The sequence below is a fragment of the Tamandua tetradactyla genome, chromosome 1, assembly GCF_023851605.1.
Source record: "Tamandua tetradactyla isolate mTamTet1 chromosome 1, mTamTet1.pri, whole genome shotgun sequence".
Classification (NCBI taxonomy): domain Eukaryota; kingdom Metazoa; phylum Chordata; class Mammalia; order Pilosa; family Myrmecophagidae; genus Tamandua; species Tamandua tetradactyla.
The window spans coordinates 2,630,756-2,657,655 of record NC_135327.1 but is presented as its reverse complement, the minus strand read 5'-3'; the positions used below and the strand labels follow the sequence as shown (position 1 = coordinate 2,657,655).

The window sequence follows — 26,900 nt, the reverse complement described above, 5'->3', positions numbered from 1 at the left end:
GGAGCCAGGGTTCTGCTCCGGGCAGCTTCAGCAGCTACTGGCTCTAGGCTGCAGGACAGACGCCCATCATACCCACCCCCACGAGGTGTCCAGCTGCTAGAAAGCATCTGGCACAAAGGAAGGACTCACAGATGGGTGCAGAGATAAAGTGCCTAGTTGTGAGGACACCCCCCTCCAAAACAGGCAGGGCCAAGGTTGCAATTGGGACCGAGTCCAGAGCCTCGGCCTCAAGGCCAGGCAGGCTGGGTGGGGGGCGGCGGGGAGTGCGGGGCTGCGGTCCCTGGAGGGCAGCTCAGCTCAGGCCAGTAAAGCCAGGTGAGAGCAGGGACCTAGAGTGGCCAGAAGGGATTTAAGAGAAACTGGACATCTATGTTAAATAGGCTCAATCTATATGAAATGAAATTTCTGTGAAACCCAAGGCGCCTGTCCCCAGGGCCCCGCCACCCCCGCCTCACCAGGGCTCTGGGTGCGGAACTTGTAGGCCATGTTGAGCAGCGGCAGCAGTGTCACCAGGCAGTTGTCCCCGTTGGTCTCGATGAAGTCGTGTCGTGTGATGGCCGTGGGGTCAAGGTGATGCTCCCGGAAGGGCCGGATGAACGCCTGCAGCGGGAGTGGGCTGGGGGTCACTTGGGGCTCCTGAGCCACTGCCATGGTCCCGACCCCACACCACCATCAGGGTCTGGTGGCTGTAGCAGGGGATGGGCGGTGAGGACCTCGCCAGGGGCCCTTCAGGACCTTGGTCTCCCCAGGGGCTGGGGGGCTCAGGGACAGTCTCCTTGCAGCACAGCAGGGCCTGCCTGCTGACCCCAGCCCAGCTGAGGGGTGAATGGGTGACTGAGGCCTGGCCAGCTGGGGCCTTCTGCCCTTATGACCCGGCTGTGGGCAATAGGGATGAGCCCTGGCACTTGGGCTGTAACGACAGGAGAGAGTTCTCTTTCCCCTGGAGTGGCTGACTGGGTGGGTGGAGGTCTCGGGCGGGTGGGGCCAGGCATGGAGGCAAGTCTACTGGGATCAGGCCAGGCCTGAATTTCAATCTCCCTGAGTCAATTCCCTTGTTGACTAAGCCAGTTTACACTGGATTTTCTGCCACAACCCAAAAAAGTCTGAGCAATACAAGATAAAATACAATTAATTAAACGGTGAGGAGAAGCCGGGAGGCAGAGAGCAAGACCTGACCCCCCCATTCCAGGGCTTCTGGAGAGACAGGCACATGCCAAATCTCTCTATCACCCAGGTTGGATGCTTTTGCTTCTGGAGAATCCTGGGGGATTCCCATTCCGATCTCGGGAGTAGGGTGAGCTGGGATGATGGTCCCACCTTTCAAACAGGGAGAATCCTCAGAGAGGAATAGGGTCACCCGAGGTCAGGGGGTGGGTCGACATACGCACCTTCCCCACGATGGGCAGCTCCACAGAGCCCCAGGTGTCGGCAGCCCAGTGCACCAGGCCAGACAGGAAGTCAGCAACGAAAGCCCCTGTAACTGTGGGCAGGAAGAGGGTGAGTGGGGGTGGGGGCACGTGGAAGGCCCCTGCCACCCTGGCCTGTGATTGGGGAGTTGCTCATTCGTGGAGTGCCTCACTCACTCGCTCATCCACTCCCTACGGGTACCTCTTCTCTACTGGAGACATTTCCTTCCCTGTAAGGGGACTCCTGACCTCAGCCTGCCCCTCTTCATACTCTATCCCAGGAGATGCAGGCACATCCCCTTGGGGTCTGGAGAGAATAAACGGGCCAGCTCAGCTCGGTGGGGCCTGCCCACCAGTTCACCCTCCTCTCCAGTCCCCAACACTGGGGCAGCTCTGGGGCTGCCAGGGACTGGATGGAAATGGTTGTCCCTCTGATCTTGGTGTCCAGAAGTGACCACCTCCAGAGAGAAGCCAGACTCCAGACCTGGCTTTCATCAGCAGTAAGTGTGATCATTCGGCCCCCTTTCCTTGTCTGTTCTCAGCTGGTTCTAAACTGGAGGGGCAGTGGAGTGCTGGTTCCTGGGTCCCCTCACAGGCCCCAACACCTCACTCGTGTGTGGGGTCAGTATAATGCAGAGGTCAAGTGTTGTCGGGTCTGGGTTCAAATTCCAGCTCTGTCACGCATGAGCTGTTTGACAGTGGGCAGGTGACTTAAGCTCTCTGGCTCCAGCTTCCTCTTGTAATACAGGAATGAAAATGATTAAAAAAGAAACAGTGGTGAGACTTCCAGGAAGAGGACAGAGCGGAGTGGAGTTCAGTCCTGCTCCCTGAAACAAGACAGGGCTCAGGGAGAAAGTGACGGGGACTGTGGTCTGGGGTTGTGAGTAAACCAGGAGGGTCTTTAGGCAGTTTTGGGGGGGAGGGCATTGGCAGGATCGGACAGGGAGAGCGAGGGGATCGGTGGCCCGGGTCCCCTGGGTGGGCTGCGGTACACCTGGAGGTGGAGATGGGAGGGAGCTGACCAGCTGCCGGCAAGGGAACCTCCCTGCGTAGTGCACAGCACCCGTGGGGAGACCGGAGGTGGGCTGATCATCCACCAGGGGGCCCAGCCTCGGGGAGGGGGGGATGGAGTGGGCAGGGAGTGAGGACCAGGCTGGTGCAGGAACAGCTGGCCCACAGGTGCTGTGGATCAGGTGATCCCCCAGGCGCTGGTCAGCTGCCCAGTGCCCCTGGCAGAGACGGGCCAACACACCCCCCACCCCACACCCCAGCCCAGGGCAGAGCAGCCCCCCTGCTGAGCACGCGACCTGCGGTGGCCTCAGCCAGGAGGGGCGGGGCTGAGAGGAGGAGACTCGGGTGCGCCGCCTGCTGGCCAGAGGCACTGAGCGCAAGTTGGCTGCACGAGACGGGAGGGGGGGCCTGTGGGAGGAGGAGCCTCGCGGTCACCGCCTGCTGGGGGGCAGGGCTCAGTGCAGGCAGGACTTCAGTTTTTTATCTGCCTACACCTTTAATTTTTGTTTTATAGACATTTAGTATAACTACATTTTATTCTTTATTTTCTATTTTTTATTTCACATATTACCCCATTTCATTTACTTGTATTATTAGTATTACTATTTTTCCCTTAAATTTTCTCTCCCTTTGGGGGACACGAGCTTGACTTCACTCCCAGTATATATCCTGGGATGTCTCCTTTTGATTCTGGGGCCTACATCTGTTGAGGTGTATTTTGTTGTTCTTGTTTTTGTGTTTCATGTTTTTATTACATTATTATTGTCGCTTCTTTTCTTTGTCCTCTGTGTGTGTGCATGTGTGTTTGTGTGCGTGCGCACGGTTGGGAGTCAGGCTTGGGTCTCCCCGTGGAGGGCAGCAATTCTGCCACTGCAGTACCTGTGCACCCACCCTATCTTCTAATAGACCCTTAAGTTGGATTTTATCCCCAACATAAGATCCAGACCTTAATTTAGTGGAGAATAACCAACAAAGTGCAAAAGGAAACATTCAGCAAAAACCAAGTAAATACAGAACTTTAGACAGTGAAGGAAACCAACTTGCAAAACAACCACATTGATATAATCAAACGCCTCAAACACAACAGAAAATCACACATGAAGATCCAAGCAGAAATGGCCACCCAAGTGACCAAATCAAAATTCCAGAGAGGGCACAGAACATGGAACAACTGCTCAAGAATATTTATAAAGAAATAAAGGATAGCAAGAAGACACAAGAGAAAAACAAAAAAGACACTAGAAGACCATAAAGAATTCATTAGGTTAAACAGAAAAATGGCAGATCTCACAGAAATGAAAGATACAGTAGACCAAATTAAAAATATACTGGAGACACCCGATAGCAGATCCAAAGAAGCAGAAGGAAGAAGAAGCGAGCTAGAAGACAGAACAGCTGAACTAGGGCGAACAAAAGAACAAATGGCAAGAATGATGGAAAAATGCAACTGGACCTTAGGGAAACGATGAACGACGAGAGGCACACAAATGTAAGAATCACTGGTGTCCCAGAAGGAGAAGAGCAGATAAAGGGTTGGGAAAGTTACTTGAAGATACAGTTGGAGAAAACTCCCAAACCCTTATGAAAGACATGAACATGCACTTCAAGGAGGCCGAGCGAACTGCAAATAGAATAACTCCGAGCAGGCCCACTTGCAGGCACCTGCTAATCAGACCGTCAGGTGCTGAAGAGAAACCAAGTCCCGACGGCAGCATGAGAAAAGCGGTCACTGCACACGAGGGGAGACACGCAAGACCGACCTCAGACGGTCAGCAGGCACCACGGAGGGAAGAAGGCAGTGGTGTGATGTATTCAAGATCCTGAAGGAGAAAGGCTTCCAGCCAAGAATTCTTCCTCCATAGTGAAATGTACAAGGTACAATTTTAAAAATGTTTTTGCATGAGGAAGAACAAAGGAATGTCATTATTGCAGGGTACTGAAAATAGATGGTATTAATATTTTAAAATGTCACCTTCTGTGTGAGACTAAAGTAAAAAATGTTTATTTGTTACAAAATTTATATTTTGACTAGTGCATTTCCTAATATAACTTATGTAGATAGTTTGATTGAACGCCATAAGTACTTGGAATCTCAGGTAGGACCTGAGATTTTGTTGGTTTGTCCAGAGTGATGCCCCGATGAATCCCAGAGTGATTCGATCAGTGAGTGGAAAAGTATCTTCAAAGCCCCCTTCGGGGAGTGGTGAGAATGGGGAGAAATTCAACTTCCCCAAGTTGAATTCTTGATATTCTCACAAACAGTGTGGACAACCAAAACTATAGGCAGAGCCCCCAGTCTTGGGGTTTCTTCACATGAAACTTAACCCTGCAAAGAATAGGTCAAGTCTACTTAAAATTTGGGCCTAAGAGTCACCCCCAAGAGAGCCTCTTTTGTTGCTCAGATGTGGCCCCTCTTTCCAGCCAACACAACGAGCAGTCTCACCACCCTACCCCTCTCTAAGTGGGACATGACTCCCAGGGGTGTGGACCTTCCTGGCAACGTGGGACAGAGATCTTGGAATGAGCTGAGACTCAGCATCAAGGGATTGAGAAAAACCCTAGAATGAGCTGAGACTCAGCATCAAGGGATTGAGAAAACCTTCTTGACCAAAAGGGGGAAGAGGGAAATGAGACAAAGTGTCAATGGCTGAGAGATTCCAAACAGAGTTGAGAGGTTATCCTGGAGGTTATTCTTATGCATCAAGTAGATATCATCTTGTTATTCAAGATGTAATGGAGAGGCTGGAGGGAACTGCCTGAAAATGTAGAGCTGTGTTCCAGTAGCCATGTTTCTTGAGGATGATTGAATAATGCTACAGCTGTCACAATGTGACTGTGTGATTGTAAAAACCTTGTGTCTGATGCTCCTTTTATATACCTTGTCAGCAGATGAGTAGAACATATGGAATAAAAATAAATAATAGGGGGAACAAATGTTGAAATAAATTTAGTTTGAAATGCTGGTGATCAATGAAGGCAAGGGGTAAGGGGTATGATAGGTATAATCTTTTTTTTTTTCTTTCCTGTGTTCGTTTTATTTCTTTTTCTATTGTCTTTTTGTTTCTTTTTCTGAATTAATGCAAATGTTCTAAGAAATGATGAATATGCAACTAAGTGATGATATTGTGAATTACTGATTATGTATGTTGTTTTATTTTGTTTATTTTTTAATTAAAAAAAAAAAAAAAAGTCTTCCTCTAGCCGAGCTATCCTTCCAAGTGGAGGGAGAGACTAAAATCCTCAAAGATAAAGAAAGATTGAGAGAATGGTGAACAAGAGGCTAGCCCTACAAGAATACTAAAAGGGAGCCCTGTCGGCTGGTATAAAAGACAGGAGAGGGAGGTCTGGAGAAGGGCACGGAATTGAAGAATATGAGGAAAGGTAATTTAAAGAAAGGAGAGAAGGAAAATCATATACAGATCTGACAAAAACTAAAGGACAAGAACTGCTTTTACAGTAATTACTTTGCATGTTAGTGGACTAAACTCATCAATTGAAAGATACAGACTGGTAGAATGGATGAAAAACCTCATCCATTTATATGCTGTTTACAAGAGACACAGCTTAGACTCAAGGACACAGACTGGAAGTGAAAGGATGGAAAGAGATCTTCTTAGTAAGTTGTAAACAAAAGAAAGCAGGAGTAGCTATGCTAATGCCAGACAAAACAAAACAGACTTTAAATGTAAAGCTGTCATAAGAGACAAAGAAGGACACTACATATTAATAAAAGGGACAATTCACCAGGAAGAAATAATCACAAACGTGTATGCTCCCAATCAAAGAGCTCCAACGTACATGAGGCACATACTGGAAAAACTGAAGGGAGCTACAGACAAATCACCAGTACAGTGGAGACTCCATTACACCACTCTCCTCTGAAGACAGAACACCCACACAGGATCAACAAGGAAACAGAGAATCTGAACAACAGGGTAAATGGATTAGCTCTAATAGATATGTCGTGATAATTAGATCCCCGAACACCAGGACACACACTCTTCTCTCACACATGGAACGTTCCCCAGGACAGCTCATATGCTGGGGCACAAACTGGGTCTCTAAAAATTCAGTAAGAATGAAATTATCCAAAGCACTTTCTCTGATCATAACAGAATAAAGTTGGACATTAATAATCCCCAAAGAACCAGAGCTTTCACAAATAAATGGAGATTAAACAACATACTCTTAAATAATCAGGGGATTAAGGAAGAAATTGCTGGAGAAATCAGTAAATACCTGGAGACAAATGAAAATGACAATACAACATATCAAAACTTATGGGATGTGGCAAAAGCTCTACTGAGAGGGAAATTTATTGCTCTAAATGTCTGTATCAAAAAACTAGAATGAGCAAAACTTGAGGATTTAACTGCTTACCTGGAGAATTTAGAGAAAAAACAGGAAACTAACCCCAAAGAAGATAAAGAAGAGAAATAATAAAGACTAAAGCAGAAATAAACAAACTGGAGAACAATAAAAAATAGAAAGAAGCAACAAAACTAAAAGTTGGTTATTTGAGAAAATCAATAAAATTGATGGCTCCTTAGCTAGGCTAATGAAGAAAAAATCAGAGAGAACACAAATAAAATCAGAAATGAGAGGGGGGTCATTACCACAGATCATGAAGAAATTGTAAAAATCATGAGAATATTACGAACAACTATATGCCAACAAACTAGACAATGTAGATGAAAATTCCTAGAAACACATGAATTACCTATACCGACTTGAGAAGAAACAGAAGATCTCAGCAAACCAATTACAAATAACAAGATCCAATCAGTTGTCAAAAAATCTTTCCCCAGAGAAAAGGCACAGGACCAGAAGACTTCACAGGAGAATTTTATCAAACATTTCCAAAGAACTAATGCCAATTTCCAAAAATTGAGGAAAAAGGAACACTACCTAGCTCATTTTATGAAGCTAACATTACTCTAATACCAAAATCAGATAAAGGTGATACAAGAAAAGAAAACTACAGACCAATCTCCCTAATGAACACAGATGTGAAAATCCTTACAAAATACTAGCAAATCATATCCAATACCAAATAAAAAGAATTACACATCACAACCAAGTGGGATTTATACCAGGAATGCACGGGTGGTTCAACATAAGAAAATCAATGTAATAAAGCATGTTAACAAATTGAAAGGGAAAAATCACATGATCATAACAACTGATGCTGAAAAAGCATTCAACAAAATTCAGTATTCTTTCGTGGTAAAAACACTTTAAAAGTTAGGAATTGAAGGACTCTTTCTCAATGTCATAACGGGCATACATGAAAAACCCACAGCTAGCATCATACTTCACAGTGAAACTGAAAGCATTCCCCTTGAGACTGAGGACAAGATGTGGGTGCCCACCGTCACCACTATTATTCAACACTGTACTGGAAGTACTCGCTGGAGCAATTAGATAAGAGAAAGGAATAAAAGGCATCCAGATAGGAAAGGAAGAAGTAAAACTTTGATTATTTGCAGTTGACATGATCCTATACTTAGAAAACCCTGAGAAATAAATCTACAACAAAGCTACTTGAGCTAATAAACCAAGTCAGCACAGTGGCGGGATACAAGATTAATGTACAGGAATCAGGAATGCTCTATATACAAACGATGACCTATCTGAGGTGACAACTAAGGAAAAAGTTGCATTCAGAACAGTGAGCAGAAGAATTAGCTATCTAGGAATAAGCCTCACCAGGCATGTCAAGGAATTATACACAGAAAATTATAAAACACTGCTAAAAGAAATTAAAAATGACCTAAATAGATGGAAAGATTCCATGCTCATGGAAAGGAGGGTACAATATCATGAAGATGTCAATCCTACCCAAACTGATCTTCAGATACAATGCAATACCAATAAAAATCCCAAGAACCTACTTTGAAGACTTGGAAATGCTGCTTCTCAAATTTATATGGAAGGGAAAGAGACCCCGAGTAGCTAAAGATATCCTGAAAAAGAAGAGTGAACTGGGAGGTGTATCACTTCCTGACTGTAAAGTCACAGTGGTCAAACAGCATGGTACTGACACAAAGACAGAATGACTGAACAGGGGAACAAAATCGAGAGTTCAGAGATTGGCCACCAAATTTATGGACATTTGATTATTGATAAGGCCACGAAATCCACTGAACTGAGAGTATAGTCTTTTCAATAAATGGGCATGGGAGAACTGGATTTCAATAGCCTAAAGAATGAAAGAGCACCCCTACCTTACATCCTATATACAAATTAATTAAAAATGGATTAAAAACCTAAATGTTAGAGCCAGTACCATAAAATTACTAGAAAAAAATGTAGGAAACATCTTCAAGGTCTAGTAATAGGAGGTGGCTTCTTAAACTTGACACCTAAGGCACAAACTGTGAACAAAAAGATAGACCAATGGGAACTCCTTAAGATCAAAGCTTCTGTGCCTCAAAGGACTTTGTTAGAAAGGTCAAGAGGCAGCCAACTCAATGGGAGAAAATATTTGGAAACCATGTATCAGATAAAGGATTGATATCCTGTGTCCATAAAGAAATTATACAGCTCACCAACAAAAGAACAAAAACCCAATATAAAATGGGCAGAGGAGATGAACAGGGATTTTTCTGAAGAGCAAACACAGATGGCTAAAAGCACGTGAACAGCTGCTCATCTTCACGGGCTATAAGGGAGATGTCACCTCACACCTATAGGAACGGCTGCTATTAAACAAACAGGAAACTCTAAATGTTGGAGAGGATGTGGAGAAATTGGAACATTTATCCACTGTTGGTGGGAATGTGTAATGGTGCAGCCGCTGTGGAAGTCGGTTTGGCGATTCCTCAGAAAACTAAATATCGAGTTGCCCTATGACCCAGCAATACCAATACTCGGTGTATATACCCAGGAGAGTTGAGGGCAGTGACATGAACAGACATTTGCACACCCATGTTCACAGCGACACTATTTACAATTGCCAAGAGATGGAAACAATCCAGGTGCCCATCAACAGACAAGTGGATAAACAAAATGTGGTATATACATACACATATTATATTTTACAACTAAAAAATGGTTTAAAAAACTATAGGCAGTTAGAGTATTATTAGATAAAATAAATTCCTGAAATCAAAAATTTGAAAATATTTAGTAACAGCTCACTACTATAGCAAAGTTGATATTTATAATAACTTTTCACTTGACATTTCGAGAATGCACTCAGTTTTTATTTTTTTGCATGGGCAGGCACTGGGAATCGAACCTAGTCTCCAGCATGGCAGGGTGAGAACCCTGCCACTGAGCCACCGTGGCCCACCCATGCACTCAGTTTTGATAGTTAATCAAATGGTATTTAAGATACTGTTTAATATTTAGAGTTTAAGTAATTATGATATCTATATTTATAGATTTTTTTCCTTCCTAGCTTTAAATTGGTTTATGAAGCATATTGTATAAACAGGCGTTTGACAATGATTAGATATTTTATTTAAATATGCCTGTGGTTAAGCGGAGATACCTGTTTGTGGTATTCTAAGATTATTGCTTGTTTTCTTAAATAAAAATATTTTTTAAAAATCAGTATAATTCACCATATTAACAGAGTAAAGGAGAAAAAACAAACAAGCAAAAGAAACAGTGGTTCCCATTTACAGGGCGGTTTCTCAGTGCCGGACACAGGCCTGACGGCTCGGTCTCACCTGCGTCAGGAAGGCGGCTCTACTCCCACTCCCCACGCAGATGCAGGCCGCAAGTGCAGAAACACCTGGGCTCAGGCCACATAGCCACCACGCGGCAGGGCCGGGCTGCCCAACAGTCTTGGGGTCCAAACCTAACCCACCAGGATGCACCGTCCCCGTGGGACACACGGGGAAACTGAGGCAGAGCGGTGCACGGGCTGCCTAAGGCTGACCCCCACTGCGTCTTCTGTCACTCTCCCCCATGGGCTCACCCCCACGTGTCGGGGGCTCTGCATCTGCCATCCCGTGCGCACAGCTCAGTCCCTCGTGTCTTCCCGCAGGTCCTTCCCTGGCACCTGCTCTCCAACGGCAGCCCCTGTGACCCCCACCGCAGCTCCTATTTCCTCCCCTTCATTTTTCTCCAAACTCCCCTCCCCAGACAAGGGTGTCAGCTCTCAGCTCTGCAAGGAGAAGGAGTTTGGGCTGCTGTTTGTGGCTGTATAACCCCCCCCCCCCCCCGCTTCTGGCACACAGTAGGGGTCCAGGAAGCAATGTGCTCAACGAAAGGAGAACACCAAGTACCGCACCTGGCGCAGAGTAAGCCCACAGGACCCATTCCAGCGGCCTGACTATTCACTCCTTAACTGACCACAGCAGCAGCAACAGCAGCAAGGACCTACTGTGCGCCCAGCCCCAGGGCTGCCCAGGGTAGAGGACAAAGGCCGCCTGAGCAAGGCCTGCCACTAGCAAGCCCCTTCCCCTCCCCCAGACTCAGTTTCCCTGCGTGAACTCTGGGCCACCAAAGGGCTCTCTGTATCCTGCTGAGGTCCTCAGTGGCTGGGTGACAGGGGCCAGGGTCTCAGGGTGCTGCAGAAACCATAAAAGAAGGCCCTGGATGCTCCTGGGGAGCTGGGCTCTTGAGCGGAGGCAAGGGGAGTGCCTGGGTCCCTGCGGACGGGTGCAGCTGATGCTGAGCTGAGCGCACGCGCCCCTGCCCAGGCCCCACAGCACCTGTCCTCTAGGTGCCAGGTGTGGGAGCAGCCAGAGTGGGTGAGGGCGGGGGCCCAGCCACCTGCAAGCACCTGCACATTCAGGCCTTCTAGCTCAGGGCACACGTCACCCACCCCCAGCCCTGGCTAATGCTGGCTCCCGGCAGGTGCTTCCTCTTAGCACTCGTCACCCTGCAGCAGCCACACTTGCACAGCACGACAGTGCATCTACCTACCTGCCCCCAAACCGGCACCCTTTCACACCCTTTAGTGTATGTCAGTATGTCCCGGGAGCATTAAGAGAGCACCTGCTGCATACCATGGGATGCTGTGCACACACTGCCTTGTATCTCCTGAGAAGACCAGGAGCCAGATGGCGAGCTGGGAGCCCCCTCCCCACCTTCCTGCCGTGTGACCCGGAGCAAGCCCTTTGCCCACGCTGGGCCCTCTACAGATGAGAAGTGACTGGAGACCACGGGGGCTCAGAGTCCTGGATTCCCTGCTCCCAGAGAACTGGGCACTCAGAGAGACTTGCTCAAGCCTGGTCACCTCCCCAATCTCGGTGCACTTTACATTGTGATCGGGTATCGAGGATGGCAAAGGAATCAGCTGAAGTGAGCAGGCGGTGCCATCTGCATGTGGACACACCTGTTTATCCCCTGCCCCAGTCAAGACAGATTCTACACCTGTGTAGGATACGGAGACCAGCAAACTTTTTAAAGGGTCAGTTAGTAAATATTCCGGGCTCTATGAGACATGATCTCTGCAGAAACTATTCAAGTCAGCATTATAGCACAAAAGCGGACACAGACAGGACACATGCTTTGTTTACAAGTATTTTTGGTCCTCAGACTCCAGTTTGCCAACCCCTGCTCTAGAACATTTCCAGGCCCCCGCCTCCCCAGCCCTGCTCTAGAACATTTCCAGGCCCCCGCCTCCCCAGCCCTGCTCCAGAACATACGATCCATTCTGTCACTATGAATGAGCTTCACCTACTCCAGAACTCCACATACAAGGTCCATATAGCATGTGCTCTTCTGAGTGTGGCTTCTTTTGCTTGGCTTCTGGAGTCGCACAGAAGCCACGTGACCCAGCTGCCCACTCCTTCTTACTCTCACACAGGCAACGCCGACAGTGACCTGGCGCGACAGCAGCCCCGAGAATGTGACAAGAGCGGCACTGCCCCCCTGAACTGGTCATGAGAACACAGGTGTACCCCAACAGTGAGGCAGCTACAGGGCACCCACCCCAAGCCCCACAGCCGTGGCCACCAGAAACAAGGGACACTCAAGGGACAGCCACTGTCCAGCGGAGCCCAGGGCCACAGGACGGCCAAAGGCAACTTGCCCTGGACCCTGGAGGGACACCAAGGAAGAGCCGGGGAACTCTCAATTAAGCCACAGCCTTTAGCAGGTCCCTCTGCGTGGCGTCCTTCCAGAGGAAACGGACTCAGAGGTAAGGTCCACCACAGTCACGGGCTGCAGGGGCGAGGCCGAGGGTGACGAGTGACCGCAGAGCACCACTGTGGCCCTCAGGGGACCCAACCAGGCAGAGCTGCTGCAGGCGGTCACGGAGGGGTGGGTGCAGCCACAGGCCCCGTGCGGTCCCCGGGACACCGTAAGGGTCCAGTGTGGTCGCCTGAGGGGTTAAGGTCACCCCCCCTGCCCCGGTCTGTGCCCAGCCTTGTCACCTGCTGGGGTGGGTGCTCTGGACCGGGGCCAGGCACTGGGTGAGGTGGGGAGAAAGGGCCTGGCGGGCCTGTGAGGGTGGCTCCAGAGTGCAGCTCCAGGCTGCGGCCAGGCCTGCTGCCAGGGGCAGGGGGTGGGGGTGGGGACGCAGACAGAGCTCCTTTGTCCTGGTTCCGGGGCAGAGGCTGGCGTGGTGTCTCCTGGGGCAGCTGCAGCCTGGTCACCCGTGCGGGCGGGGACTTGCCTGGACACTGGCCTCCTGGACGGCGGGTGTGGGGCTGGGGAGGGGCTGCCACACAGAAGCAGACACTGCGAGGCCGAGCTCTGGGTTCAAGTCCAGCTATGGGCCCTGAAAACCCTCGCTCCTACCCGTGGGCGTGGGCCCTAACAGGCCCAGGTAGGCTGCCAGGAGGCCTCCATCCTGCCCCTGGGACCTGCGTTAGCAGGATGAGTGCCCCGGCTCTCAGGAAGGGGCTGGATGTTAAAGGGGCCCAGAGGCCAGGACAGCTGCGGGCTCGGTGTGTGGGGACTGTCGTGGCTGCACACCAGGCCTCAGGGAGAAAGGTGCAGGGGGACTCAGCACACGCCAGGGCCACCAGGCTCGGCCCCTTGGCCCGCTGTGCCCACCCCGGGCCCCTCTGCCGGCGGAGGCCCCTCCGCCTGCCCACCCTCCGCTCTCCCCGGGCGGAGCGCACGCAGCAGGGCACCATCCCTCCGCCATATTCCCGGGCGGAGCGCACGCAGAGCATCTGTTGCCCACTCGCCCACTCACTGTGACACTGTCCTCGTCAAGGTCACTAACGACTTCCATGTGGCCAGACCTGGGGCTGCCCCCGCTGTCCCACAGGCCTCGGGGAACACAGCCTCCCCCAGCCCCGCGAGCCCCACGGTCCACCCCACCTCTGCGGTGTCTGCCTCAGCTTCTCTGCAGGCTCTTCTTGTCGCCCCAGCAGGCAGCACCAGCACACTCAGCCCCTGGGCACCGGTCAGCCTCAGGGCCTCAGGCCTGGTCTCTACACCCAAACCGAAGGGCTGCCACCTCCGCCGGTTGCTCCTGACTCCTCACAACTCCAACTCCCTGGGCACCATCTCTGGGTGCCCTAGCAGGCGAGTCACCCACCTCCTCTCAAGCCTGCCCCTCCTGCACCCCTCCAGTTCTATCGTGTCTTCCTGTCACCAAGTGCCTAGGATCGCAGCTCCGCTGCCCCCCACCCCACATCCAGGCCGGCAGCACACGCTGGTGGCCCATGCTTCAGCGTGCCCCCAGAATGTGACAATTTTCACCACGCCCGGCCTACCCTGGCCAGCGGGATTGCTGCAGTCACCCCTGCCAGCCCCTCCTTGCCCCCATCAGGTGACGTCAGCTTTGTGAGAAATATCTGACTACTGGGGCACGAAGGCTCAAACCCCAAGTCCAGACCATGGCCGCAAGGCCCAGAGTCTGCCCCCACTGCCTCTCTGCATTGCCACCAGCCGTTCTTTCCTCTGGTCCATTTTCTCCAGCCACAGGGCCTTTGTACATGCCTGGGCCCACCCCTACCCCCACCTCCCGCCGTATCTGTGGCTTCTTCCCTCCTCTCTTCAGGGGTCACCTTCTTGCAGACACCTTCCCTGCTGTCCCTTCTCAGCAGTGTGTCATGTGTGTCTGCATTTATCCAGTGGGCACCTCTCAGGACTCGCCTTCACTGGGGCATGGAGCCTGTGGGAGGGGGTGGCGGGCAAGGAAAGGGCTCTGCCAGCTGGCACTGCGCCCTGAGCCCTGAGAGTTGACACACAAATCAGAGTAGTTACTGAAATGGATTAGGGACTATGCAAACACCACTATCAGGAAACTGCCAGTTCTTATCAGCCCAGTGGCAAAGGTGTGGAGGAGGGTACCTGAGGCCACAGGCAGGATCTCCTGGGCTGGGGGCTGGAGGCTCAGACCCCACCCAGGAAGCAGCAGGGTCTGGATGCTCCTACGCCCCCACCCCGCTCCTCAACCCTTAACTGCCCCTGGTGGGGAGTTGCTGGCTGGAAGCCAGGCAGAACCAGACCTGTGACCCCAGATTCTGCTTGAGGGCTACGGGCACCACTAGCCTCACAGAATGGTAGCTGGACCCTCCTTGGGGGCTGCCAAGGGGAGCAGAGCATTCACAGCACAGGGCGCAGCACACACAGGTGCTCACAGTACCCGCTGTGAAAGGAACCACGGTGGCCTGGCGATAGCGTCCCCTCTCCACTATCCAGTAGCCCCTGGGCACTTGGCACGTACACGTCACCTGCGTTTGCTCTTGCCACGGCCCAGGAGGCAGGTGCTGCAGCACCCTCACTCTACAGGCATGGGAAACAGGGTTCAGAGATGCAATGACACTTGCCCAAGGCCACACAGCCAGGAAGCAGGCCGGGACTGAGTGAGGGCTGCAGACCTGCCCGCGTCCACCGCAGATGAGGCCCCAAGGCCCCTGTCTGCCCTCCCGCCCTGGACCGGCACCACGGAGGTCACCTCTGTCCCCTCCAGCCGGTCCAGCCCCCAGCACATGCCCACTACCCTGCAGCTGGCTCCGCAGCCTGCAGACAGCTCAGGCGGCCAGAGGCTTTACAGAGACTGTGGGGCTGAACCCCCAGGGAGGGCTGGGCGGGTGGAGGGCACCGCTGCGCCTTAGCCAGGGAGCCCAGGACAGGGAGGGCAGGTGGGAGCAGAGGGGAAGGAAACTGAGTCACCCTAGGCCTGGGGGCGGAGACACTGCACTGTACTCTGGCGTGAGGGGTGATTCGGAGTGTGTCACTTCCTTCCTCTCCCCTAGACTCAGTTTCCTCATCTGGACTGGCACTCAGTAGTTCTCATAGACTGTAGCTCATTCATTCATTTGCCAATTTGAAAAATGTTCACTAAGCACTTACTATGTGCCAGGCCTTGTGCTTGGTGCTGGGGACACAGCAGTGAACAAAACAAGATGAAAATGTCTGCCCCAGGGAGCTGACAGAGTGGAGGAGACAGGCAATACAGGAAGGAATGCACTGCAGAGCAAAGCAGGGCTAAGGGAGAGTGCAGGACTGCACTGCTGTCTTTTGAGGGCAATCAGGAGGGCTTCCCTGAGGAGGTGACCTTTGAGGAAAATGGGATGAGGGAGGGAACCAGGTGCTTGTCTGCAGGAAGAACTTCCCAGGTAGAGAGAAGATGTATGCACAGGCCCTGAGGTGGGACTATACCCACAGCATGTGCTGGAGACAGCAAGGACACCAGGGTGGTGGGTGAGAGGTGAGCCAGGGAGGAGTGGAAGGAGGTAAGGTCTGAGGGGAAGCAGGGGCCAGACCGTGTAGGACCTCATGGGCCGTGGTGGTTTGGAGCTATGTATGCCCAGAAAAACGTGTCCTTAAAGCCCACCCACTCCTGTGGGCGTGGCCCCTTGTCAGCAAGGTTTTTTTGTAAGGTTCCTTCAGTTATGGTGTGGTCAGCAGAATGAAGGGGGCCTTAAGCCCATCACTGGACTCCTTTATAAGACTGAAAGTCAGACAGATAAGGCACAGGAAGCAAGAAGATGGACGTCACGGGAACAGAGGAGAGAGGGCTGCACGCACTGCCAGGTGACCGCGGCCAGGCCTGCAGCAGCCCAGCACGTGTCTTCAGGAGAAGCATCTCCTCAATGGTGCCTCGTCCGCACTTCTCCCAGCTTCAAAACTGCGCGCCCCTCAACCTGATGTCTGAGCCAGCCCACTGCTCGGTATCCGCTTTAGCAAGGGGGGCCCGAGCAGGGGCGCGATGTGGCCTGACTTGGAAGAATGGCTGCATATGGAGGATGGACAGCTGGACAGGAGGGTGGAGGGTGGAGGCTAGGCCCCTAGAGGAAGCCCCTGCACCAGCTCCAGGGCACAGGATGGTGGCTAGACCTGCCTCGGATGCTGGAGGCAGGGAAAAGAGGTTGGATTCTGGATGCATTTTGAAAGCAGAGTCACCAGTTTGCTGAGGAGCGATTTGGAATATGAGGAAAAGAGAAACTGAGGACACTGTCCAGGTTTGGGTCCAAATGACTGAAACTGTCCTTTCTGTCAGTACCACCGAATGATTCAGGGAGGCAGGGTTCCCACGTCATCACCCTGCAAGCACACACCAAGCAAGCACAGATACGCCCACGCCCATACACATGTGCAAGCAGATACACACACGTACAAGCACAGATACACCTGTGCAAGCACAAATATGCATACATACATGCATATGCACACATGCACAAGTAGCCACCAGCGTTGTACAGACACCAGCCTTAGCCACTACAGGAACCGAGGCAGGCGGCGGGGTGGCGGGCACTCACTGACGCCCAGCATGACGAGGGGTGTGTGCTCCCAGCAGGCCAGCAGCAGGAGGTGGACGAAGTTGTAGGTGATGAGGCCGAAGCACAAGACCACACAGCACCACTCCTGGACACGCTTGCCTGCAGGGAGGAGGTGAGAGGTCAGTGCAGGGTGGTGGGGCAGGGTCTGGGGGCTGGAGTGGGCAGAGCTGGGGCCCTCGATGGCACGTGGGCCACGGTCGAGTCTGCAGCGCCAGTGCGTAGGCCAGGCCTACAACCTTCCACATCAGACTCGTTGGGGGAGAGTGGAGGGGGAGAGGGGGAGAGGGGGGAGGGGAGGGGCAGGAAGAGGGGGGAGAGGGGGGGAGGGGAGTCCACCCACCCATTTCATACTGAGGTCCCGGAGGTCTGAGAAGGGAAGGGGCCTGCCCAAGGCCACACACCCAGGACCAGCTACAGAATGCGCAGGTCCTGCAAAACGAAAACGCAGGCCCCTTGCTCAAAAACTATATAATACTCCAAGACAGGGAGTGCAGGGGTGGAGCAAGTGCTGGTCCTCCAGGTGGGGCTGTGGTAACTGGCCAGGTCAGCAGCCCGTGGGCCCAGCCGGGAGGACCCAAATCTTTGCAGACAGGATCAGACTCTGTCGGCCCCTTTGGGCTCTCCCTGCAGACACTTGGGGAACTTTCATAAGGTTCTTTTTTTCATCTCAATCTTTCATGGTCTCACCTGTTGCCTTTCCTGGGTAATCATCTGAGGTTGGAGCTATGAAACAGCCTTTCATCCTAGGGCGTCAGGCCTGTCAGGGCTCAGGGCTGAGTCAGGAATTCAGGAGAGGCAGGGCCTGGGCCCCACTTCAGGCCTCTGCAAGGGGCAGACAGAGGGCCTCAGCTCTCCAGGGGCTGGGCAGGTGACCAAGAGTGAGCTAGGCAAGGCCGGGGCAGGGGGCTCCCTGCTGCAGGCGCCCCTGTGTTCCAGCTGCTTTGCCTGGCGGGGAGCGAGGGCCATGGAGGCCACACCTGCAGATTCTCAAGAGAAGTCAGAAGTCTGGGTTTGGTTGTGCAATCTGTTTAGATGTGGACTCACATCTGTAGTAAGCACAGAGAAGACAGACAAGCTTATTCACTGCAGCTATGTCTGAGGTGTCGAAGCAATGGAAGCAACCTAGGTGTCCATCGCAGGGGGATCGGCCAAATTAGTTATGATCCAGCCCATCTCTGCAGCTGCCTATGTGTGGATATGGAGGGATGGTCAGAGATCCGGGTAAGCACAAAGGCCAAATGCCAAATTACAGCCACTTAGGTTAAAAAGGAAAAAAAAAAAAAAGAAAAAGACTATAAAGTCGAGACTGGCTTTTCACTTACTCTCTTGAATTTAGAATCTATAAATGTACCACCATATTACAATTTTGTTCTTTCTACATTTTAAATTAAAATTAAAGGAAATAAAAGCACCATGTGGGTGCTGCTCGAGCAGGTCTCCCCTGGGTCTGGGCCCTGGGAATGCCACTTGCCAGGCAGCTGGTCCCAACAGCAGGGAAGACACTTTAACGGCATTGTCTTTACACCTACTGAGCACGTGACTAGGTGCCAGTGATGCCATCCCCCTTTTGCAGATGAGAAAACTGAGGGTCAAGGAACTAGTCGGTAACAGACCAGGATCCCACGGCAGAGGGTCTGGCTCTGAGGGCCTGCTCTTGCCCAACCTGACCTGCTGCCTCGGGGCCCTTTCCCACCACTTTACTGCTTCGATGACTCGGGTCAGGAGCCGGGTTTCATCTTAAACAGTGCAGCCCGGCCACCCCCAAGACTGAGGCTGACCGAGGGGCCTCCTCTCCCGGCTCCAGGGCGTGGTGGGTGCTGGGTCCGCCATGCACAGCCCGAGCCTTGCGCACTGACCCCTCTCCTGCACACCCCCACCTGGACACGCCCACTCCCAAGCAGCTGTCCAGGGTGCCTCCTCCGACCCCTTCCACACGCCTGTCACTGCCTGTGTCACGTCTACCTCCTGCTGCCCCAAAGTGAGAGCAGGGGTGCCAAACACATCAGGCTCACTCACCAGAGGCCTGGTACACAGTTGGTGCTCAAGTAATGTTTGTGGAGTGACAGAAGAATTCCCAATCACAGCCCCACAGAAACCAACCCTGGGCTTCATCTCTGGGCGCCCTTCATCAGAGCACTTCGGAAAGGAAATACCGGGGTCCCCATTTTTCCCGATAGGGAAACTGAGGCCCAGAGAGGGAGAAGGTTTTGTCCAGGTGGTGGCAGCAGCTGCAGACATAGGAGGCTGCTCCCCACCCTACCCTGAACCACAACACTGCCCGCTGCCCCCTTGCCCACAAAGGGACCGAGCCGCGGAGGGCAGCAGTGCTGCAGGCTCGGCCCTAACCTCAGGGCCGGCAGGGACTCTGATGCACAGAGGGGGCTCTGGACTGAGCCTCTGCTGTCTGCTCCCGCGCAGGGGCCTATTGTGAGCCATGCTGCCCTTCCACCCCAACAGCCCCTGCCAGGTCACCAGGCCTTCCCCTTTCTGCTTCCGGTTGTGGCCAGGTCCTGAGGCCAGAGGCACAAAGCCCGGAGGCTGCTGGGCGGGCGGGGAGGGGCAGCGGCAGGAGGCAGGCGAGCCCTCCCCACAGCCGCAGCCCGCTGCCCACCACCCAGCCCAGGACCAACATGCAGGCAGCGCCGGCGCCCACAGAAGTGCACACTGGCTCCCTTGGGCAGGCTCTGCTCTCAGATTTTAACAGTGAGCCACAGTTTAAAACCACATCCAATTCCTGGCTCCCCTGAGAACAAGGGGTGCTAGGGGCCCCCGGAAGGCAGCCTGGTGCGACTACTAGGCCATCCAAGATTTCCTGCCCAAGGCCCGAGCGCTCACCTGGTTCGTAGCCCGTGAGGAGGAAACCCGGTGCCCAGACAAGGAAACCGAGGTGTGGCAATGAGAGGCAGAGCTGCGTGTCTGGGCCGGGGGCTCACAGTCGGGACTGGTCCTGCCTCCAGAGACGGCAGTTCACCCCACCCGGGAGGATGCTCCTCAGATGGAGTCCATCTCACTCAGCTCCTCTCCGGGTTCTTGTGCTGACCGAGGGGCGTCCTCCAAGCAGGGCCGCGCAGGGTCCACACCCCTCACACAGACTTAGCGGGCGGCCATGGGCCCACTCCCTGGAGGTGATGCGCTCTGCCCAAAGTCACGGCTCAGCTCTGTGGGGTCGGGAGGCCAGATGGTCTCTCTAGGATGGGCAGACCGCGGCCCAAGGAGGGCATCGCATGAGGCCCAGCACCAGGGCTGCCCTCGGCCAGGGGATCTTGGAGGGGAGAGGTCACTCCTGGGCTGCGCTGCAGGGTGACAGCCCCTGGTGGCCTGGGGCACTCTGGGGTCACAGGGATCACAGGGGTGCGGAGGCCAGTCCAGGCCTCAGGTCTCTGGTCTCTGGGCTCCTCTGAGGACACAGCCAAAGGCATTAGGCCCAGGACCTCCCCCTGCAGCCAAAGGCCCCTAGGGGAACCGGGGCTCAGCCTAGGGGGGTCTGGGGGGGTGGGGGTAGTGAGTGCAGGGGCCAGAGAGAGTCAGAGACAGACAAACGGAGACGAGGGAAGCAGGAATTAGAGAGAGGAGGAGAAACAGAGACAAAGGGAGACAGAGATAAAAGAGACCATAGAGGAGAAATAACAGCGAGGCAGAGGGAGAGAAAAACCCAGGTGCAAACAGAGACAGTGAGACACTGAGGGAGATAAGGAGAGACAGAAAAGAAAGAACATGACCCAGTGGGACGTGAGACAGGGAAGTCCGGGCAAGGGGACGGGCTGGGGCAGGCCCAGCGTGTGGGGACCAGGCCTGGCCAGGAAGGTCTAGATGGTGGCTGGGCCATGGGGGGCTCTGAAGCCAGGTTCGGTTGGGGAGTCCAGGCTGGGACCCCAGCCCAGCACCCTTAACGCCCTCTGCCTTCCCCATGCAGGGGGCATCCATGGCTGGCCAGGGTAGGTGGGCAACCGGCTCCAGGACCCCTCAGGCTCCATCCCTGCACCAGGGGCAGGTGGGAGGTCAGTGCCCCTCACCAGCACCCGCTACCCGCTGGCAAGACTGAAGGCCAAGGCAGGCAACCACCAACCCAGGCACTCGGTGGGGGTGGGAAGGGGGGGGGCACTGCCGCAGAACTGGAGCAGAGCTGGCTGTGTGGCCCCCCACAGTCCCCGGGACCCTCCTCTCCCTCCCCACAATCCCCTCCTCTCCTGTTCCCTGACCTCTGCCGCTGGACCTTCACATGCTGCCCCCATTCAGAGCCGCTGTCCCCTCCTGCAGCACCCCCAGGGCAGTGACTGACAAGGAACCTGGCCCACCCTCGCCAGGGGCCAGCCCTGGCCATCCTGCTGACAGGCTGGGTGACTGCGGCCAGGTACCTCTCTATGCTCCAGGAAATGTCCTAACTAAGATGGGCACCATGTACCACGTGGCCCTGGCCCTGCTGCCCTTCCTGGTGAGCACTGGACAGATGCCGGCCTGATCCTGGCAGTGACAGTGTCAGGATGGATGCAGGCAGGGGCTGGCGACGAGGGGCTGGGAGGGGCCTTGGTGTCCTTCTCTGTTAGATGAGTTAATATGAGAAAACTCCCCGTCCACCTGTGCCCGGCCCCATGCCTGCCATGACCTGTCCTCAGTCCTAAGGGTTCCTTCACGACCCCCGTGTGTAGAACGTTTAAGATCCCCCCGCCCCATACACATCAATGCAGGCCCCAAACAACAAGACTGACTGCAAAAAAGAGCATCACTATAATTTCAGACCCTTTTCCACTGTACTCATTCAACAGATATTTACTGAGCAAGTACTGTATGACAGGACCTGTTCTAGGTGCTGGAGACACAGTGGTGAGAAAAACAGGCAAAATCTCTTCTTCATGAAATACTCAATTTCCCACCTGGGGAATTTCTGATATTCTCACAAGCAGTTGGGAACAACCACGGCTATAGGCTGAGCCCTCAATCTTGGAGTTTGCCCCTATGAAACTTATTCCTTCAGAGGAGAAGCCAAGTCTACTTATAATTATGCCTAAAGGTCACCCTCAGAGAACCTCTTTTGTTGCTCAGATGTGGCCTCTATCTCTAAGCCAACTTGGCAGGTGAACACGCTGCCCTCCTGCTACGTGGGACATGGCTCCCAGGGGTGTAAATCTCCCTGGCAACATGGGACAGAACTCCCAGGGATGAGCCGGGACCCAGCATTAAAGATTGAGAAAGCCTTCTTGACCAAAAGGAGAATGAGGCAAAATAAAGTGTCCAGTGGCTGAGAGATGTCAAACAGTCGAGAAGCTATCCTGGAGGTTAATGCATTATATAAATATCTCTTTTTAGTTTATGGTGTATTGGAGAGGCTGGAGGGAAGTACCTGAAACTATTGAGCTGTGTTCCAGGAGCCATGTTCCTTGAAGACAATTGTATAACTATTGAGCTTTTACAACATGACCATGTGATTGTGAAATCCTTGTGGCCGGCACTCTCTTTATCCAGGGTATGGACAGATAAGTGAAAAAATGACAAAAAGTGATTAATAAATTGGGGGGGGTAAGGGGTAAAAAAAAATTGGATATATTGTAATACTAGTGGTCAGTGAGCGGGAGGGGTAAGGGCATGAGATGTATGGGATTTTTCTTTCTTTTTATTTCTTTTTCTGGAGTGATATAAAGTTCTAAAAATGACTACTTTGATGAATACACAGCCATGTGATGATATTGTGAGCCACTGACTGCATATTGTGAATGGACCGTATGTATGTGAATATTTCTCAATAAAAACATTAAAAAACAAACAAAACAATCTCTGCCTCATGGAGCCGAGGAACTGACAATAAACAATAGAAAATAAATTCTGCAATGTGCTAGAAGGTGACAGTTGCTTAGGGGGAAAAATAGAGCCAAGTAGGGAGAATGCCGTACTGAGGATGAAATAAGAGTATGGGGGGAAGATGCCCAGCACTTACTCAGCACTCAATAAATGTCAACCACTGCTGTCAGCTGTTAGGGTGCCAAACTAGGGCCCCAGGAATTGCAAGAATTCACTCCTGGAACCCAAGAACTTCTCCCACTCTGCCCCCGCTCACGCCACCCCAGCCTCCTACTGCCCCAAACACGCCAGGCTCACTGGCACCCCAGGGCCTTTGCCTATGCCACGGCTTCTCGCCTGGGTGGATCCTTGCTCAACCATCCCTCGGCGCCACCACCTTTGGCCTCTGCTGAGATGTTACCTGCTGTGTGAGGTCCTCCCTGCCCCCCATGCCCAAACTGTCATGCATGCTTCCCCCAACATTTCACTTCCCTACTGTCAGGTTTCCTCATAGCACTTGTTTAGTGGGGTTACTGCCTGTCTCTCCTCTAAAACATCAGTTCCAGCCTCTGTCTCATTTGCCACTGTGACCCAGAACCCCGCACAGCAGCTGGAAGGGAGGCCACACAGGGCAGGCCCAGAGAGGCCAGGTACTCCCCAAGGACGCAGGAGCCACAAAGCAGTGTGGCCGCAGGTCTGGGGCACCAGGAGGCTTGAGTCAGGCCCCTGGGAAGCCAGGGCCAGGCCGGAGGCCAGCAGGGCAGGGTGGGGAGACAGGCCCCTGGGGCCGCAGGGAACCTGCACAGGACGGTAGGCAGAGCTGGGCACGAAAGGTTTTAGTCCTTACCTGCCATTCCCAGATGGGGAGTCTGAGGCCAGAGAGGTAAGGCAACTCAGCACACGGCTAAGTTCAGGTCACTGGGTCAACAATAGGGAGTACCCTTTGTACCCACCCACAAATTTCCCCAATGCCGAGGGGAAACACCTGTGCCCATTTCAGAGGGGAGGAAACCGAGGTTCAGAGAGTGGAGGGGGCTTGGCCCCCGCCACACAGCTGGGGGCAGTCAACATGCCCACCCAACCCACGACATGGTCAGCAGAAGGTTCCAAGTCCACAGAACTGGCAGCGGGCACTGGCAGGGGGAGCAGGCACCCAGGATCAGTTTTAAAAGACGCATACAGAGCCTGCAACTGCAGGGCTGGAAAGGTCCCTGGAGAGCGAAGGTTCAAAGGCAGAGAGTGAGGGGCCACGGACAGCTGTTCAGGAAGAGGCGGCCCTCAGACCCAGACCACCGCCCTCGGTGGGTGGGGAGCCCACGGCAGATACTGGCACGTGGGACACGCGAGGCCCGTGCGATGGCACACACGGGGGCAGGGGGATCCCGGCCCCCCAAAGCCAGGAGAATCCGGGGCTCAGTGGGAGTCGTGCGGGGGCAGCCCGGCAGGCTGGAACACGGTAGGAGGAGCAGGAGGAGGGAGTGCGGGGGGGGGGGGGCGAGCCGCGAGCGAGGGTCCACACTGTGGCCTGCGGGCAGTGCCAAGGCTGCGCCTCCCCGAGGGCTGGCCAGTTGCTGACCTGCGCGCACCGGGCGGGGCCGGGGCTGGAGCTGGGGCCTGCGGCGGGGGCGGGTGTCAGGCCCAGAACTATGCGCCCCGCCCCCCCCAGATTCCTGGATGAGGTCTTCTCAGGGAGGGGATAGGGCCTGGGGACCCGGGGATCCGGTGGCCCCCGAAGCTATGGAGCTTTGGGAGAAGGCAGCAGCGGGCCCCTCAACTGCGGTAGAGGGAGTTCGGGGCCGAAGGTGCCAGACCCGGGGGGAAGACCCCGTCGCGGCCGGGGAGGCAGGACAAGCCCGCCGGTCAGGGCTGCAGCTGCGGGCTGTCCTGGCGCGGGCCTCGGGGGGCAGACTCTGCATCCGGAGCCGCTCTCGGCCGCCGGCGCCCTGGGCTGGGACAGCAGACGCGGGGCACGCGGGGCGCGCCGGGCGGCAGCTCCTCTCTCCCGGGGCTGGGGAGGGCCGGGGACGGCCGGGGAGGGCCCCGGAATCCGGGCGCAGCCTGCCCGCCAGATGCCGGGGCTGGGGGTCTGCATGGGCCCGAGGGCGGAGCTTGCGTCCAGGGCCCGGGTCGCCGGCCGCGGCAGCAGGCCGCGGGCCGCGGGGCCCGACCTACCTGGGGAGTAGAGCGCGGCCAGCTCGCGGGCCCCGGCGTGCTGCGTGTCCCCGCGCCGGGAGGCCGCCGCCTCGTCCTCGTCGAGCTCCGCCAGGCGAACCGGCAGCTCTTCGGTGCCCGCCATGGTCAGTCTGCGGCCCGCCCGGGGCGCTCGGGCAGCGGCGGCGGGGCCGCGGCGCGCGGCGAGATCACGCCGCCCAATGACCGCCCGGCGCCGGGGGCCGCGCCCGGCCGCGCGTCACAGCCAATCGGGGCCCGCGCCGGGGCCGCGCCGGCCAATCGGCGGCCGCGAGCTGCAGCCAACCGCGGCGCGCGGGGGGCGGGGCCAAGCTGGGGGCGGGGGCGGGGCCGCAGCTGGGCTCAGCTGGCCGGAGGCGCGGGCCTCGGTCACCCCCGGGCGTGGGCGCTGCCGCTGCGAGCCTCGCTGAGTGCCTCCTGTGTGCAGGGGCCGGGCCCAGGCCGAGCGGTCGGCGGTCGCCTTCGCCACCGCTCCTGTTGGGCTGGGTACATCCCGCGGGTCTGCGAAGCACGGCTATGTCCGCTGTGTCCCCTGTGTTGCCCGAGGACGTGCCCGCTGTGTGGCAGCTGTGTGTCCACTGTGTCCCCTGTGTATCTGCCGTGTCCATTGTGTGTCCGCTGTGTCCCCTGTGTGTCCACTGAGCCCGCTGTGTCCTCTGTGTGCCTGCTGTGTCCATTGTGTCCACTATGTCCACTGTGCCTGCTGTGTCCCTTGGGCCCGCTGTGTCCACTGTGTGCCTGCTGTGTCTACTGTGTGTTCCCTGTGCCCACTGTGTCCCCTGTGTGCCCGCTGTCTCCATTGTGTGTCCGCTGTGTCCATTGTGTGGTCCGCTGTGTCCACTGTGTGCCCGCTGTGTGTTGTGTGTCCATTGTGTCTATTGTGTGTCCGCTGTGTCCACTGTGTGCCTGCTGTGTGTCCACTGGGTGTCCGCTGCATCCCATGTGTCCACTGTGTCCATTGTGTGTCCGCTGCGTCCCCTTTGTGTCCACTCTATCCATTGTGTGTCTGCTGTGTCCCCTGTGTGCCCAAAGATGTACCCGCTATGTCCCGTGTGTCCACTGTGTCCATTGGGTGTCCTCTGTGTCCCCTGTATCCTGTATGCCCGAGGACGTGCCTGCTGTGTACACTGTGTGTCCACTGTGTACCCCCTGTATCCATTGTGTGCCTTCTGTGCCCCCCCGTGCCCGCTGTGTGCCCTCCGTGCCCACTGTGTGCTGTGCGCCCAGAGCGGGGAAGCCGGCAGCCTGCCCTGGGGCAGCACCTGAGCTCCTGAGTGAAGGCGGGGGGCAAAAAACTGATACATCAAACAGCGAGGGGTGCTGTAAGTTTGCAGAGTGCTTCTTGTCTGTCAGGTGCCGTCCTGGAGGAGCTGCGGTGTCCTCTAGTAACTGCCCCAGGGCCGCCCTCCCTCAGGGGCCCTGTGACATCCCCTGTCTTGTTTCCTAGGCTTGTCATGGCCGTGAACTTGCAGGTTCCCCGTGTCTCCACCAGCTGATAAGCTGTCGAGGGCAGGGGCTCTGCCCACACTCGGCCCCTCATCTGCCTGCACAGCAGGGAAATGCCCTGGCGAGGCCTTCTCCAGGTTTAGCTGCTGGAGCACACTAACTGCTCAGCTCCATTCCCTGCGCTGCCCACAGTGCCCTGAGGCTGGTCCTCTCGGCCTCTCTGAGGGTTAAGGCCCGGAATGCCTCAGCTGTGGGTGCAGCCAGCCACCCCAAGCTGTTTCCTAACAGTTTAGGCCCTAGGTGACCACCGTCCCAAACCAGGCTCCTGCCCCGTCTCTGCTTCCTTCCCCTGCCTTGCGGGACACAAGAGCCCCGTCTGTGGCAGGGGCAGGCCATGGTCCAGCTCCTGGCGACTTCCAAGGAAGCT

The 26,900-nt window shown here is 54.7% G+C and overlaps 1 protein-coding gene and 1 long non-coding RNA gene across 19 annotated transcripts in view; one reads left to right on the top strand and one right to left on the bottom strand.

Annotated features, from left to right (window-relative positions):
* The window catches only part of LOC143688682 (uncharacterized), a 34,778-nt gene extending 11,924 nt beyond the window's left edge, over window positions 1–22,854 (top strand). Inside the window, exons 3-6 of one of the 15 annotated variants that reach the window (XR_013178238.1) lie at window positions 12,187–12,519; window positions 17,080–17,177; window positions 18,205–18,286; window positions 22,370–22,843. This is a non-coding gene — a long non-coding RNA (uncharacterized LOC143688682). Of the gene's footprint in view, window positions 1–12,186; window positions 12,520–13,705; window positions 17,185–18,154; window positions 19,575–20,978 lie in introns of those variants that run through there. The other 14 variants (XR_013178232.1, XR_013178229.1, XR_013178225.1 and 11 more) reach the window with 14 other exon arrangements.
* PEDS1 (plasmanylethanolamine desaturase 1) overlaps window positions 1–25,181 on the bottom strand; it is a 29,741-nt gene extending 4,560 nt beyond the window's left edge. Inside the window, exons 1-4 of one of the 4 annotated variants that reach the window (XM_077166808.1) lie at window positions 25,010–25,181; window positions 17,045–17,164; window positions 1,389–1,480; window positions 456–600 (exon numbers count right to left, since the gene is read on the bottom strand). In XM_077166808.1, coding sequence (XP_077022923.1) covers window positions 456–600; window positions 1,389–1,480; window positions 17,045–17,164; window positions 25,010–25,133 — 481 coding nt within the window. In that variant the 5' untranslated portion in view covers window positions 25,134–25,181. Of the gene's footprint in view, window positions 1–455; window positions 601–1,388; window positions 1,481–17,044; window positions 17,165–17,405; window positions 17,425–17,752; window positions 18,026–25,009 lie in introns of those variants that run through there. The other 3 variants (XM_077166817.1, XM_077166825.1, XM_077166834.1) reach the window with 3 other exon arrangements.
* Window positions 25,182–26,900: the final 1,719 nt, after the last annotated feature.